A 17,456-nucleotide genomic window follows, 5' to 3' on the forward strand; every position below is an offset into this window, starting at 1 on the left:
TGAGCTTTAGGACTTGCCATGGAGTGAAATAGCTCTACAATAATCACAGCCAAGGGTTCCAATCGATCTTTGGGTTCTAAGACAAACCCTAGACCGATTCTCTCCCATTTCTCCAAATTCCAAATCAAAATAAAAGAAGGGAGAAAGCTTTAATGGCTTACCTACCCTAAGGTAGAAGCTCCACATTGAGGCTCCAAGAGGTGGGGTCTCAAACCTCCCACTAAGCTGCTCCACCCTTCTCCCTCCTTTTCTCCTTCCTCTTTACTCCTCCACGTTTAGGGTAGATGAGAATGATGAATGAGAAGTAAATGTTCTCTCTCCCTCTTGGACTTATTTATAACAAGTGGGTATTGGGTACCTCAAGTCAAATGGGTCAACCCATTAGTCCTAAATAGGAAAGAAGTCTAACAAAGGGGGTCTATTAAAATGTGGGGTCCACATAATAATGAAACACAAGTCTCTCACACGTTTCCCGAGGTAAGTGGGACCCACAAATAAAATTTTTTCAACTCAATTAAAATAGCCCGGGCGGTCCAAACCTTGACCCGCACTTCGAGGGCATCGAGGGAAAGGATAAATAAATAAAATTAAGGGCTAGAACTGACTTTTTCCTTGTCATGGTTTGTCCCCCATGACCCCGAATAGTTTCCTCACAGGCAAACCCATACTGTGGTCAATAATTTTGTAGCCGGGTTTGACCACCAGTGAGAACAGCTCACCAGCATACGTGGCAGTGATAACTACACGTCACGGGGAAGAAATAATAATTAATTATGATCCGGGATGTGGGTATAACAATATGAGTTGCTGTCTTTTCAAGAATGGTGTTAGATTCTTACTAGCCCACCTCTGTTCCCGCTGTAAACTGCCGCTGCTGAACTCTACAAGTTGAAGCTTGAAGTCTACCTCATGGGTTTTGAATCGTATGCAATCAGTATTTGCAGCCCCCAAAGGTTGAATTGAATCCCATATATTCAAACTCTTTCACTTTGAAGTTTGGGTCAAACGAACCCCTACGCTAGGCAACTTGATACCTAAAATCTCATCCCCAAAAACCCTCTGCTGTGAGATCGAAATCCAAACCTATACCTGGTTTTTATTCCCACTGCCAATTCAGTTTCAGTCCTCCAATCTCACTTCATCACTTGTTGTGTTGAGAGTGTGTTGGTTAGGATCAAATCCGATCAATAGGTCTTCTACAAACATTTACAAAAGGGATTTAGGGTTCGAGCTTGGTTTGGGAGAAAAGGAGGAATCGATATTTGGGGCATTGGTCGATGGAAATATATTTCTTTGCAATCCACTGAGAAGGGAGAAGACACGCTGCAATCCAATACCCTTAGATGGAGTGGAGACTCGCTAGACTCGCAGCTACAAGCCTGCATCCGTTGCCGAAAGGGATAAAATCCGCAAGTTTCTTCAGTTACAAACTTGTATAAAAGGGATTTAGGGTTCGAGCTTGGTTTGGGAGAAGAGGAGGAATCGAGATTTAGGGCATTGGTTGATGGAGAGAACGTAATTGAAAAACCAAGGAAGAGAGAGGGGGTGAGAGGGTCAACAGTGTGAAGTGGGGAAAATACTATTTGATATAAAATAAAAATGAAAAGAAATAAAAGGGAGCGGATAAATTATGAAAATACCTAATAAAAGACAAATAGATTAGTAAAAAAAATATGTATTTAAATCAAGAATGAAGGATAAAATAATCAAGTAAAAAAGTAGTCATGAAGCATGAGTCCGTACACTTATATAATAGTATGATATGATATATATATATATATATATATATATATATATATATATATATATATATATATATATATATATATAGGGACTCAATGGTAATCGGATAGGGTATTTCTTTTGTCTTCATATTCTGAATGTTGAGAGAATCAAAGGCAGGTTGGGGTCTAACTCTTCTTTAGAGACTTCATCTGTATCAATTTCTGATTCCTCTCCTCCACCCAGTTCGGTCTTCCATTAGGTTTGGAGGTTTGCTAACATCTACCAACCCCTGAATAATGGCCTAAGCTGCACTACAGGAGAGAGCTTCAACTAACTTCTCACCTGTCCTAACAGGTGTATTGACAATGCCATAGTGGACGAATCTCCTGAACCGAGCGAGGTGAGTCATCTTCAAGGTAAGGGACAAGAGTCCACTTTGAGCACCAAGTTAGGATCATTCAAAGATGTGTAAATCAATAAAAACGTGTCACTTGCTGGATGGAGGATGGAAAACTAGAAACCACCAGCCACTAATCGCAGGGGGTAACATGAGTGGTTTTAAACTTTAGGGTGGGCGGTTTGAGTGGTTTTGACTTTCTGCGAGTCAGTTTGAAAATTACCCTTCTTTTAGGGGTAAAGTGATGAAATCCCTATAAATAAATGATTCCTATTATAGTTCTAATTAGGACTCTAAAATAGAAAGTTAAAAAAAATGAAACTGATGTTCTGTGAGTCCAGATTGGACTAAAACTCACTAAAACCTTACTTCTACTAGGATTCAATCAGAGTTAATAAGACTTGCCCCACTTAGTGGTTGATGTAGTGACAAGGCTATGAATGCTAATGACTCGGCAGGTATGTAATTTTTTTTTATGAGGTTATGGGTATGGGCAATGATGGAAGTTCACTGATTTTTGTTTGTAGGGCAATATGTTGAACAAAGCAATCCACGTCATGAAGAAAGGGAAAGCGATGTTATGGGCAATGGTTGTTTGGCAACAGATGTTGAGCATACAGCCGCTGACCTTACAGTTGATGTGCATGCGTGTGTTGATGGCTCGGTAGGTTTGCAAATTTTATGTTACATTTTTATCATCAAAGGCCCACCCCTCAAGCTTTCTAGTTGGTATGTGTATAGAAATTGGTGCAACAGTGGCACTTTGGGTTGAGCTATTGCGGTATTTTCTACAAATGTCATCATATATGAAGATATACCGACATTTTGTTAAAAATGTCGTCATATATAAAGGTATAACGGTGTTTAGGTATAAATGTCGTCATATATGAATATATAACGACGTTTGTACACAATCGCCGTTAAACAAATTAGTTTCCGCGGCGGTTTTTTAACAAGTGCCATTGTAGCTTACTATTTAATAATGATTTAATATTTTTATTAACAGCGTTTTCAAAGAAATGCCGTTGAATGTCACAATACAACGACGTTTATAAATAAACACCGTATAAAATAATAGGTTTCCACGAAAAAAAACCCCAAAATCGTTTTCACTTCCCTGTGCTTTCCATCTCTCTCTCAAAAACCTTTTCGTTTCCCCTGCTCTTTCCATCTCTCTCTCAAAGTTCTCTCAAAAATATTTTCGAACTCCAGAGCAGCGGTGAGTCGATCAGTTCTCTCAAATCTTTCTCCTCTCTCAACCATCAAACCTCTCTGAACTCTCTTTCAAACGACAGAGCAACGGTGAGTCGATCAGTTCTCTCAAATCTTTTTTCTCTCTCAACCGTCAAACCTCTCTGAAATATCTTTCAAACGACAGAGCAACTGTGAATCGGCGACTGTTGCTAGTTGGGCTCGTGAATTCGACAGTAATCGGGTCTTTCACCAGGTACGTAATAGATTGGAGGCATTCTATTAGTAAAAGATTTCGGAGATTCTCATCAGTCATACCAATTCTCGTAAGTCCCACAAGGTTCGATCCCATTCAACCCTTCTCCTCTGCTTTTTTCTTACATGTTTTGATTTGTCAGAAAGTATTAGTTCTTGAGTTTGATCTGTTGTTAGTATTTCAAGTTTTTTGTCCAATACTCTTTTGTTTAGGGTTTCTGTAGTTAAGTTCTGTTGTTTTAAATTTTTTTTTTTTTTAATCTTAAACTCTCCTTTTTCTCTTGCTCTCTCTGTTTCTGCTTCGATTCATTTTGTGTTTATCTATGGATTTGCTTATGTAGTTTATATATGTATGAACATGTGTTTATATTGGATCATAAAACCATATATGATCATAGTTTATATATGGATTCATTTTAGACCCTGAATCCATAGCCAATCTATTGACCTTAACTACAAGCCACCGTTTGGTAACATATTATACCTCTTTACAAACCATTGTTTTGGAATAAGAGTCGATAATATAATATTTTATTTGGGGCGTAGTTCTTTTTTTACATTTAAAGTTGATATGTTTGATAACATTTTATAATATTAAGATAACTAATAATAAGTATAATTTTTTTTAAAAGTTCTGTATACCCCTAGTCCTAGAATCATGTATATTTTTTTGGGGATTTTCTGAATCTAACACCCACACCTGCTTGCTATGAGGTGATCTCTTGTTATTGATAATATGTTATTATAGGACTTAGAAGAATTCCTGATGTTTGTTGGAGACCCAAAGGCTATGTTGGGTTGCTTGTGTCCTTGTCACCCACCTATATTTTAAGGTGTGCAAAACTTTCAATGGTTCAAAAGTTTTGTCCGACCAACAGCCATTGCTACTGCCATCTTTCCTTTCATTGCCTTAACTGTATTTGTAGATGAGAGAGAGAGAGAGAGAAACCCTTCCCTTGGCAATATGCTGGTAGACAACCAAACATGACAAGGAGAATTGAGGATTTTCTTTATTTCACTTCAATTTTCCCAACAGATGGAGCCCTAAACATAGCCAGAGGATTGGAGGCTAAAGAGTAAAAACCAAGGAATTTGGCATGCAGGTTCTTTGAGACCAGGTTCCTTACCTATGGATCTGGTTAGTAGGTTACTTAAGTTTTCTTTAGGGCTGGAAGTATGTTCAAAATGGGCTAAAAGGGTTCCCTTTGATAGAAAGTATTTGAAAGGTCAAGGGTTGGTTTCTTAAGGGGTTTTAATGGAACCCTGAGTTCCAAAATCCTGATTATGTGTCACTATTGGCCCACCCAAGCGCTAAACAGTTCCGAATTTAAAGGTAGTGGCAATTGCATAATTAGTTGGAATTTCCAAGTTCTTGGATAAGAAGAAGACATAATCTTGGTATAATGGTAAATAAATCTGTCGAGGAGGGACATTGATGCAGTTAAATGTAGGATATAGGAATTTATTTCTTTGGGTAATTTTGTAATTTCATTTTTTATTTTATTAATGTTGATAGAATCATAGAGATAGTGTTTGAATAAATTTTGCTTCCAGTTTTAGAAACCATTTAGGATTTCTTTTCTTTATTTTCCTTATATATGTAACCAGTTATGGAGACATGAAATTGATTGGAATTTGAATCAAGTTTTATGGCTTAATGTGCTGCTGAGAGCTACTATCATGCTATTCATGTTAGCCGATTGCTTCTCTTCCCCTTTCTTCTCACGTTACATCATTACAGGTGTTTCATCCTCCTTTCCCTTATTCTTCTTCATTATTCCTCCTCTTCTATTCTATGTTTACTTATTCTTCATTACTGTTCTTTCTCCTTGTATTTGCTTTATCGTGGGTTGGAAAACAGGTTGAGATAGCTACCTGGTTACCAGTTCTATCGACCTGAAAACTTGGGAGATCGCTTCTCTAAAGTGTCCCAAAATCTAGAGTTCAATCGCCATCAAACCTTCATACAATAAGATATCAACCTGAACTCAACCTTGGTTCTGTAACTTCCACCAGTTCTGGTTTCAGTGATTTTTTATTTGTTTCTGATTGTCAATTTGGGTTATGATTGGTTGGGATAGAGGTCTGTGGTTTAGGAGTTACTTCCTGAAATTTCAGATCGAAAGATGTCCAAACGGGAGAGATTTCCCATCTGAATCAAATTCGGTTCTCTTGCCTTACCATAGGAATTGTGAGGTTGAAGAAGGTGCTAATCGACTAAAACTCCAAGTTCCTATATAAACACATGTTCATACATATATAAACTAACTGACAGTTACTCATTTGGATTCATAGACTACTTTAGAGACGCATAGCAAAAAATGATCTCTCGTTCACCTAAGTGGGGAAGAAAACAGGGGAGTGGGTGAGAGCCATTCTGTAATGGTGACAAGGGAGAGAGAGAGAGAGAGAGAGAGAGAGAGGGGAGCCTTGTAGGGATTTGGTACAAGTTTGAAATACCTACATCTACCCTAAAAATATTGAACATAAATTTAAAAAACAGGAAAAAAAAAGGTCGAGTGTGAAACAATCCACCTGAGAGAGAGAGAGAGAGAGAGAGAGAGAGGAGCCCTTGTAGAGATTTGGTACAAGTCTGAAATACCTACATCTAGTCAAGTGTGAAACAATCCACCTCACTCCCCATAGTGGTACTGAAGATAATCCATATAATATAATTTGAAAAGAGATACACGAACATGCACAAATCAAGGACCTCCTCATTTTACTTTTTTATTATTATGATTATTATTATTATTTAACTTCTACCCCTAATATGAGGCCCTTAGGCCCTAAAAAATGAAAGATAGCTAAAACTTACAAAGAGTGTCACAGAGTGACAGAGAGAGTTAAAAAAGGAAACCCCTTGTAGCTCTACACTCATTGAGAACCTAAACAAACACCACTGACAACACAAACAAACCATTATTGCAGTCTCAAGCTTCTCAGAGAGCCATGGGTTATGGAAGGAGTTTCAGTATTGAATTATGTCCTGCAGAAGCCATGATAGGTTGCTGATTTAGATAGAGTGAATTCCATGGGTTCATGAAGCTATCAGCACCGATTAGAGTTTCCACAGTTTCAAAACTGTTGTTGCCCACATTAATGTACTGTATGATCTCATTAAGGGACTGCAATCTGTTGTTCAACTCCCCCATCTGAGCTCTTAAAACTGAATTCTCAGCTTCAATGGCCAAGTAGTGCTGAGTGGTGAAGTTCATACTTGTAAGGATCTGGTTATTCTCCTTCCTGAGCTGAGCCTTTTGGACCATCAGTTCATCAAAGTGCTTCTGTTTCTGCATCCTCGATCTTCTTGCCGATTCACGGTTTGATAGCATTCTCTTCTTTCTCCTTTGATCCATTACAAGCTGAAGGTCTTCTTCTGAACCAGAGTTTGGAAGGAGAGTTGACCCAGAAGAAGTTCCAGAAGAGGAAGCCATGGTATATTTACAGCAGAAATTTTATAATAAACCAACTACAGGGATTTGATTAGACCTTAAATACAACAAAGACGCAGGACCCAAATACTTAAAAAAGAAGAAACCAAAATGTATAAGTTATACCTATTAATTAAGATATAAAAATAGATATAGAAGAAGTGCAAGGGTCTATCTAGCAGTTATTAGAATTGAAAGTTGACACATTTCAATTCCTCAAGGTAATAAATTTGTGCCTGTTTGCGGCCATACTGTGTCTCCACGAAAAAATTGTGTTGCACGAATGCAGTATGCCTCCCAGATCTTTCCAAATTATATGTAGCCTCAATTTCCAGGTATCAGTCCATCATCTATTCCAGTTTGTTCCTTAATTGAATGTAACATAGGATGAAAATCAAAAAAAGGTTCCCAAGTCCAGAAAAAACAAGCTAGCTCATTTATGCCACCATCATGAGATCAGATATAATTTTCTCCAGTGGTTTATGCTGTGAAGACAACACATTCACCCTATTGCGGTTTCTGGAGGCCACACATCTCGGTACACTAAGGCATGCTCTGTTGTATAAGGTCTTGGTTAAATCCTAGGGATAGGACAAGAATTTGTAATGTACAACAGAGTAAGACCTTTTCTTTTCCTACAATAAATTTTGAGAAGATTCATTTACAACAGTATAACCTATTTAAATCCATCAAACATTACATGGAAAAGCACTGGCGGGAAAGTGGTGGCACTGGCAGTGCTGATGGTCAGTGTTGAGCCATGGATCATGGAGCTTGCAAGTTGGCGTGGCAGAGCACTCTACTGGGAGAGACAGATTGTTAATGTATCTTACATAAAATGTCTGTCCGACAGGGATAAAACCGTGATTCATAACTCCAACTATTGGATCATGAGTGGATCACCTCCAGTTCAGTTGCCAATTTATTAGGGAAGCAATGTTGCTACTTGCAACTGTTGTAATGACAACTTCTAACATCATTTCAAGGGAAAATTGGTCACACAAAAAAAAAAAAAAAATTCTTGTTGAGATAGCATTATTTATATCCATCCTCCAATCAAGAGAAGTTTTACTAGATAAGGAGATATGGTTCTTCATTGATGTTTTGAATTATATGCAAAACTAAAATTTTAATTAGTTTTAGAAATACATGAAGAGGAGGAGTGATGTAGGAAAGTCACGCACTAAAGTTTTCATACCAATTTGATGCTTGACAACCACTGGACATCCCACATCGCATATAGAACTATGGTCCTACAAAGAATCAGCCTTTTAATCCATTGAGAGTAAAAACCAATCCTAAAATAACCAGAATAACAATTAGATGGGCAAATTTAGGAGAAGGAAAAGTCCCTGTTTGGGTGGGAAAAGGATTAAAACTAAAGTAAAAAGTACAGTTTGCAGTAAAACTAGGGGGTTAGGTTTTGATATGATGGTTGTTGGCTAGGGCTTAAGGAAAGTTTGAGTTAATGGACAATTTTATTTTGCACTGTAATCCATTACAAGTAACTGAAGATAGAAAGTATGAGGAGAACACCCATATATGCATACAACAAAGGGATTTGAAATGGACTAATTAGGATTGTAATGGCAGCTTACAAGGTGTAATGGTGAGACCTAAAGACAATATCTAAAAACACACAAAATTAGATCAAAACAGTCCTAGTTGAATTACAAAGTTTGGTAATGGTGAGACCTAAAGGGTTTAAAATTTTATGATATTAAGAAAAGATTCAGTTTGAATTACCTCCAAGTTTAAACTTCAATTCTCCAGCTTCAATGGCTTTTACAACTGGCAGTCCATGAGTAACAGCAAATTTCCCTCCATAAGATTTGGTTACAATGAATAGAGGACTCTGTTGGAGGCTCTCATTCTTATAGAAAAGCTCCTTCAAAGGTTGTGTTGAGACTTAAGAGAGAGAGAGAGATAGAGAGAGGCAAAGATAAAACAAGAGATGAACAAAGCTCCAGACTCCAGTTCTGGTTGTATCTACAATTCAAATTTCATCAACTCAAAATTCAGCTTGTTTCTCAGCCAAATTTTGTCTATCCTCTTGTACAACCAGCACATTTGATTGGCATATATGTAAAAAAAAAAAATAGTGTTCATGCATATAGAAACATGAAATAGTGATGCCAGAATGGGGTCTTTTATGGAGTCTTATTTTCCTTTTTCTAATTGCTATAATTATCATAGGTTTTAGGCCTGAGTTGTTCGGTTATTCTACATTTTGATAGTTTCCAAAGTTGCTTCTGATTTGATTTCTTGTGTTGATAGTCAATTTATGATTGGTTTTAGGCCTTCTCTTTTTATAGGTTATTGAGAAAGTTAGGGTACCATCATATGGATAAGAGTTGGTTTTTTATTTTAATTTTTTTCTGAAGTACTATATGTATTTATTTTGCTCACCCATTCATTTGAACAGCTGATAATTGAGGCCATTGCATAAGTTGGGGTTATTTTTTGACCGTCTGTCTGTACAGGTAAGCTTTCAGTACTTTCAAGATTTGAGTGTCATTTGAACTGTTGAATGGATAAGTTTTGAGTTTGATTTGGGTTCTTTTGACAATCTTCTTCTCTACTTTTTATTTATTTATAGTGACTAATGATGAAGTTGCTGGCTGCTACTAATTCTTCTACATAGATACTTCTCTTTTTATTCTTTTTCCTTTGTAATGATGAATTGATGATACTACATGGCTATTGCATTGCTGCTACTTGCTTGCAACTCAATTGAAAATGAAAAATCCCAATTTGACCTTATTGGATTTGTTCATCAACTTGAACCTTGGAGATATTAATGTTGTAGTACTGGAACTGATACTTTGATGCAATTAAGTTTTCTGGGTTTTTGACATTAAGTTATGTTGGAGATCGATAGATATGATTGAGAGAGCTTCATATGTATAATACATACACTATTAGATAGTCACAGACCAAGAAGCCAACAACCATTACATCTTCTTGAGTTGAGTCTGATCGAGTTGATGAGTGAGTGAGTGAGTGAGTGAATGAGAGAGATGATAAGATTCCAATACAGTAGTAGTAGAGCAAGTAGCAGCAATGCAGCAAGAATTCTGAGGATTCAAATTTTGGGCAGCTTTTAGACACCCCTTCTAGGCAGGGCAGCAAGAATTAAAACTCTACTATGGGTAGGCAGACATGCCTTGTAGGAAGAGTGCTTGGGGCTGCAACAGTTCAAGGAGACACAGCAGTTGCAGAGCTGTCCGCGAAGCAACTTATTAAGTTAGGACCTGAAAATGATGATCTTTAGGTACAGTTAGCAAACATATACGCAAATGCTGGCCGGTGAGATGACGTTGAAAGGTTACGAGGAAGAGTATATGCCAGGGGACCTCAAAAAAGCCCTGGGATAAGCTTGATTCAGGTTGTGCAATAGCAGTAAGCTAAGGTCCATTATCTGCACACCCATAGATAGAGTTCATGAGACCTTTGACTTCGACCCATCTTCTCATTCCTATTACTCTATTTGTTTTTTTTTTTAGGGTACTAATTCCTATTACTCTTTCATGAGTTCAAAATATTTCAAGAATTCTGAAACAGTCAAGGGCTGAGTCATTGCCCATTTGTCAGGTAAGTTCCCCACAACTTTCAAGCTGTCTTAGTTCCCCAACTTCCAAGTTGTCTTTTGGCTTCAAATCAACTCAGTTGATTCATTTAGGCAATCTGTCAGATGGGTACCTAACTATATTTTGATCTGAGCAGCAGGAGTGTGGTTAGTGGTTACCACATGTTCCAGCTAAGATTAAATGATATTTAGAAGCTAATTATCAAAAGGGGGAATTTCCTAGATCTACTAGATTAAAAAAAAAATTACAAAATCAGTAGCAGTAAATTATGTTTTACATTCATAAGTTACTTGATTTAAAAAGATTTACCAAACCCCCACATGAGTAAAAAAAGTTAAATGAATGACCCAAAATGCCCCAACATCCTTCTCTCTCCTCCTCCTCCTTCTCCCGATGGAACCAACCACTCCCTTAATCTCCCTCCCCTGCAATCCCGCCCCACCCTTCTCCTTTCAATAGCAGCCCTCTAATTTCTAATTGGAATGGTCTGTAAATCAATCAATGGGATTGCCTAGACCTAATGGGTTGATTCAAACCTGGAATAGCATTTATAGATAGGAATGGAGAGGCTTCGACTGGGACTGGTTCAACACAATCACAAGACATGGCAGGTTGGAAAGATGCAATAGTAGTGAGATTTGTAAAGACCAGGAATCATGGGTTTGAATCTTTTTTGGGAGGGGAATGATCTCCCATAGTTTCAGGTCTTTTGGTCTTGGGAACAAAGAGTCGTATCAACTCGGTCCAACCCATGGTAATGCAAATAGCAGAAAAGAGCATTATTGAACCAGAAAAAAAAAAAATAAAGAGTAGGAAGAACTAAGGCAGAAACTTGGTGAAATAGAAGATTAAAGAGTAGGAAGAACAAAGAGCATTATTGGAATATTTATTTCTGATTTATCTTGAAAAAATTGTATGATCTGTGTTAGATTTGTTTTTTTGGACCTCCGGTTCATCTTTCTCCGTGTATTTCAGTAGTTGTGTGCATGTGTATGTAAATGCATTTATTTCCTTGATTTTCATTGAATCTAAAATCGCTAGGCATTTGGATATTCTCAGCATTTTCTGATTGAAGCATGATTCTTATCTCTATGTAAGCAATTCCAGGGTTTTAAAAGGAAGTAATGCTACTTTTTAATGCTTACTTCTCCCTGAGACGAGCTTTAATTCAAGAAGGAACAATTAGAATGGGCAGCAAGGGGGGGGTGTGCTCAGGTGTAAGGCAGCAAGGGGGGAAGGGTGTCTGTGCTCAGTTGTGGGGCAGCAAGGGGGTGTGTGTGCTTGTTTATTCACAATACACAACCTGATGCATTTAAGAATTTTTCTTTTCCATTTCAGTAAGGGTGCATACCTCATTCCATCATATTTACACTTGCATAACCCTTGTATTGACACTTGCATTTGAGCATTTTCATGGCATTTCTTGTATTCAATTTTGCAACTTTCTTCTTCAACCCACCCACAGTATCTTGTGATCTTATTAGTTATAGCAGATATATACAGGTTTTCCTTGATGAAGTAGTCCAAGAAGGGAAGTAATAATATCCAAGTACTACTGCCCTTGGGTGGTATACATATGATGGTAAAACATTGGCTATCTTATAAGGTTGCCGGCACCTTATGCTCTGCTACTTTTGATAATGGCTTTCATATTTAATGCTCTGAATTTACTTCTATGGAAACAACCCTTCTAAATCTTCTTCAGGTTTTTCTCATAGCAAACTTTATTTTCCACTTCTTGCAAAAAAGCTACTTCTGTTAGACCTGCCATATGCAAGCAAAAGTTTGCTGGATGGAAAGAAAATTCCTACTTTCATATATTTTATTTTAATCTTATTCCAGTCATTAAAAAAGTCATTCAATTGTAATTTATGTTGCCTGTGATTGCTATGTTTTAAAGTTTGGTTTTAGACCTCAGTTCATATGTATTCTTCTCCATTCACTTCAGATCTCTTCTACCATTTCCTGTTAACCCATCCTGCTGCTTAACTCCATTGAAACCACAGGGCTGCTCGACCTTGAAATCAGCCCAGCTTACCCCTGGTTATTGAGATACTAACAGTCTCCTATTCTGCCCCCAACCAGTAAGGTTATCAAGTGGGTACTTAGTAAACTCCAGTAGCCCCCAACCAGTAAGGATTCTATAAAAGATATCTTGCATGAGACATTGTCATCCATCTTTTGAGGATCTGCACCATCAGTGACATTCGCGAAATGCAATGCAATTCTTTCTACAACATCAAGCTCATCCTGGCTTAGCATTGATTCCATCCCTTCCAGAATATCTTCAACAGCCCTTTTTGTCAACAACAGACATGATGGATGATCACCAATTTTTTTCAATATCTGTTAAAGAAAAATCACGAATATGGTTTAAAGATTTTCTTATAATTGTTATGTTAAGCACCAATTAGTGTTGGTAAGTAAAGCTTAAAAATGTCTCCTATATCAGTATAGACTTCAGAAAGCAATCCAGTAGCTGAAATATGTTGGAAGGAATGTTCTTCTAACATAATAATTAAAATTACTCAATTGCAGTCAATTAAGCCATATCTCCCATCTTACAGTGTAATTAACACTATTCAATCACTTCAGGAGCAAACCACAAGGAAAGAAACAAACTGTGGTTTGAAATAGACAAGTCAGGAGGTAGTAATTAATTAGCCAGTTAAGAACATTCAGGACAGTTGCACAATTCAAGGCTTTGAGTTTGGGCTTGAGTGTAAAGATCTGTCAAGAGGTTTTATTTATACAAGCCAGTGAAGGATGGTTGATTGGATTGTTTATTTGTCCCCATAATTTTTTGTTTACTTTGTTATTGGTACTTGTGCATACCTCTTGTCACCTTCAGTCTTACTAATTAGTTTATATTGCTATTTGATGGTTTTGTGTAGGATGGAGATGGTGTTCAGGTCTTGGAATTTCACTTTTGGGCTTGGTTTCCTCACTGGGAGTATAACTTTGGTGGCTTCAAATATCCATGAACTGATATTATTTTCTTTGCTAATTGGGTTATGAATTTTGTATAGAAGGGGGTCTCTTTGTGTCTTTTTGCAGTATCGGAACCTTAGTACTATAGATTTTGTGTAGGAGGGGATCTTTTGTCTTTTTGCAGTATCTGAACCTTAGAACTTTGGATTTTGTGTAGGAGGGGATCTCGTCTTTTTGCAGTATCGGAACCTTAGTACTTTAGACCCTGTTTTTATTTCATGTTTAATGGATATTTTACAGAATTCAATTTATCTTGGCATTAGTAAAACCATTATTTTGTGGGATTAATGTGTTCTATATGAAACAAGTGATCGAAAAGATTAATATGGATGAATGTGTTATATATGAAATAGGTGGCAGGATGAATCTATTATATTTAAAACAGGTTAATGGATTAGATACAGAAGCAGTTCTTAAAAAAAAAATACCCCATTAGCGGCGTTTTTAAAAACGTCGGCAAAAACAAAAAGCGAGGACCCAATTACCGGCGTTTATTGACAAATGCCGCAGTATTAAAAAGTTGTTGCCTACAACGGCACTTTTATAAACGTCGTTTTAGTGTACTTATCCCGACATTTACTATAAACGTCGCAACAATTAAAAATTTAGTACCTACCGCGGCACTTCTAAAAATGTCATTGTAGGAAATTTTCCACGGCGTTTATTAGAAAACGCCGCGATAAAGGCCCTACATACTCACTCCCACAAAAGCCATTGTACAAAAGGCTACCTTTGCCGACATTTCTGCGGCACAAGGTATAAACGCCATCATATAATACAGCGGCATTTTTTGGATCTATAGCGGCGCTTAAAAACGCCGTCGTATAGCCAATTTCTTGTAGTGATGATGGTGGATGGATGGAGGTTCTTGTGTATGTGTGTATGGATAGAAGTACTTGTGGGTGTGTGTATGGATGAAGGTTCTTGTGTGTGTGTGGATGGAGGTTCTTGTGTAGATGGATGGAGGTTCTTGTGTGTGTGTGTGTGTGTGTGTGGATGGAGGTTCTTGTGTGTGTGTGTATGGATGGAGGTCAACCCATCTTAGGTTGATCCCTTCCTTGTTGAAGCTCTAGAAAACCCACGACGTCGCCAAGAGATCAACCCATCTCGGGTATTCTTGCTTTTGGTGTGGCGTCTACTGTCATGGGTAGGGGGGGTTTCTGGCTTAGTTCAGCTGAGATGGCTGAATTGCACTTTTAGTTTTATTCGAGCCCTTATTTTTCATTTTCCGTGGCAGTTGTACCGAAGGTGAGGACCAAAAGGAAAGGTGCCATTGAAGGTACGTGGCGATGTGCTGTGGAGATTAAAACGAACGGTTCATACACCCCTAATCTATAAGAGGAATCCTACTCTGTCTAGGTTTCACGATATGACTAGGGTAATATTTTTCATGACAATGTTGTTGTTTGTTGTATTTATTTTAGCTTTTCTTGTGTAACTTTATGGATTTACCAGGAAAGTTTATTTGTTATGGGTTTTTCAGTTTTCAAGATTACAAGTACGTAACCAAGTTGGCGAGGAGAGTTCCCAAGAAAGCCCAAGCAACTCTTGAAGGACTGGTATGTACACAAGATTTTTTTCCTCTTGTGTTCTTTCCTGGTGTAAACCATTTTTATCTAGAATGAATCATTTCTTATTGATATTGGTTGAAGGAAAATCACACAATGGGGTCATATTGTGGTTCTGACTTGGACAACTCTTCTTCAAAGAAAGGATAAAAGTATGTTTTTTAGAATATAGAAGTGTGAGAATTTGGTAGGATCAAACAGAACATTTATAATCTCAGAATCATTGTTTTAATAGAGTAGTGAACAATTAATGGAAATTTTGTTTTTCAGTTTGCTGCAATTGCCTATTTTCACCTTATGTATCATGTATAGCTGTATTTATGCTTTAGTCTTGTACCTGTACATGCGGACTACTAGAACTAGATTCCAACTTTACAATTTTTCATTTCTAAGTTTTAGAAACTAATACAATTTTGAGTTTTAACTGTCTTTCCTTTTTTTTAAAATAGTCATTGTTGAGATAAAAAAAAAGAAAAAAGAAAAAATTGTTGGTGTTGTCCGCTGGTGAGTTGATAAGATAAAAAAAGTTGTATGAGTCAATGAGATAATATTTTTTTGGGAAAATTTCTCGTACCACCCCTCTACTTTGCAAGATGCACATGTGACACCATTCTTGTTTTGAAACAATAAAAGACACTACTCCGTTACATTGTCCCATTAGTTGTTGACGGGTGATTAGTACATGTCATGTTTACCCTTCTGTTTTAACCCCTAAGTCTTTTAACCCCAATCTTCTCACTGCAATCTCCTTTCTTCGAATAACCTGCAAGAGAACACTTTGCCAAGTACCATGAGCTATCACAAAAGAAGTTCGAGGTAGAGGGTTTTCTACAGACTCCATTGACAAGGATGAAGCTCTTTGGGACTGATTCAGAAAATTGAATTCGGGGATTGTTTTACTGTTGTGGATTTGAAATAATCTTGTTTCCTGGCGGCATCTTTTTGCCTCTATTAATAGGAGACATGTAAAGCTGTAACGGTTGTTGTTGGAGTGGTGACAAACCTGTCAAGACAACCAGTGGCATTGTGTGGCAAGTTTCTGCGTCGGGCGTTCAACTGGTTTTGAAAGTTTTTGTGTGGTTTGATGATGGTTTCAGGTCCCTACATCCATGAAAAGGACAAATTCCAAGAAAGTTTATGTGCAAAAAAGGCTTTGCTGGCTCTATTTTCTAAGTGAATTAAGTCCCTATCTTTATAGTTCATATATCCATTTCAAACCCAACCACAGACACAGGTCCCGCAGGTGAGCTGATGAAGAAACTTCATAATGTTGCTTGAAGTATTTTAAATGACTCGAGACTTTTTTCTTTATCTTATTGACAGGTTAAGGTGAAAATCTGCTTGTGACGTATCAGTGGTCTTAAGAACTACTAACCAGTGGCTTAGCCTTCATTATATATATGCGTTTGTATGCATTTGAAAAACATGGGTGTGTTGGAATTCAATGAATACCATATACAATAAATACAAAAAGCAAAGTGGAAGAGGAAGAAGAAGAACTGTGATGTTTGGCCTTGTCCATTTCCCTTATATCGGACTAGTCTTCTTTTGGGCTATTTCTATAATAGTGCATGACATCTGTTAAGGAGAAAATGCCAAGTTAGGCGACCCTAGTTCTAGAAAATTCAAAGCGGGGTTCCTATGTTGGGCAAGCACGATTTAGGGTTCGATTCAAAGGGACGTGATTCTAGGGGGAAATTCATGAAGACCCAAGTTCGAAATTTATTCATAACTCCACCTTCTATAAGGGGCATCGAATCAGAGATATTGAAATTTGAAGAAGATCAATTCGTTAAAGTTTCAAACTTATTGAAATACAAAGGATCGATACATAATTTAGAATTTGATAATAAGCCATATACATGAAATTATCATTTTAGTGGAAATCTTGGAGATATCCTTCAGATGGGTTTCCTTTAGATGCTTGCTCATCTGAAGAATATCTCCAAGATTTCCACCGAAATGATCATTTCATGTATATGGTTTTTTGTCAAATTCATAATATTGTATCGATCCTTTGTATTTCAATAAGTTTGAAACTTTAGCGAATTGATCTTCTTCAAATTTCAATATCTCTAATTCAATGCCCCTTATAGAAGGTATACCTATGGATAAATTTCAAACTTGGGCCTTCATGAATTTCCCCCCTAGAATCACGTCCCCAAGAATCACACCCTAGATCGTGCTTGTTCAAGATAGGAACACCGCGTTAAATTTTCTAGAACAAGGATCATCTAACTTGGCATTTTCGCCTAAGTAGATGGCATGCACTACTGCAGAAAGGATCGCCCTTTTGGGCCAGTTG

General features: G+C 37.4%; 1 protein-coding gene across 1 annotated transcript; it reads right to left on the reverse strand.

Annotated features, from left to right (window-relative positions):
• Positions 1–6,426: 6,426 nt before the first annotated feature.
• On the reverse strand, positions 6,427–7,113 carry LOC122652111 (bZIP transcription factor 11-like). Its single transcript, XM_043845781.1, has one exon. The coding sequence runs from the start codon at positions 7,003–7,005 to the stop codon at positions 6,526–6,528; it is 480 nt and encodes a 159-aa protein (XP_043701716.1). The 5' UTR covers positions 7,006–7,113; the 3' UTR covers positions 6,427–6,525.
• Between the last annotated feature and the right edge of the window lie 10,343 nt (positions 7,114–17,456).

This window comes from Telopea speciosissima, chromosome 2 (genome assembly GCF_018873765.1).
Source record: "Telopea speciosissima isolate NSW1024214 ecotype Mountain lineage chromosome 2, Tspe_v1, whole genome shotgun sequence".
In the NCBI taxonomy this organism is placed as follows: Eukaryota; Viridiplantae; Streptophyta; class Magnoliopsida; order Proteales; family Proteaceae; genus Telopea; species Telopea speciosissima.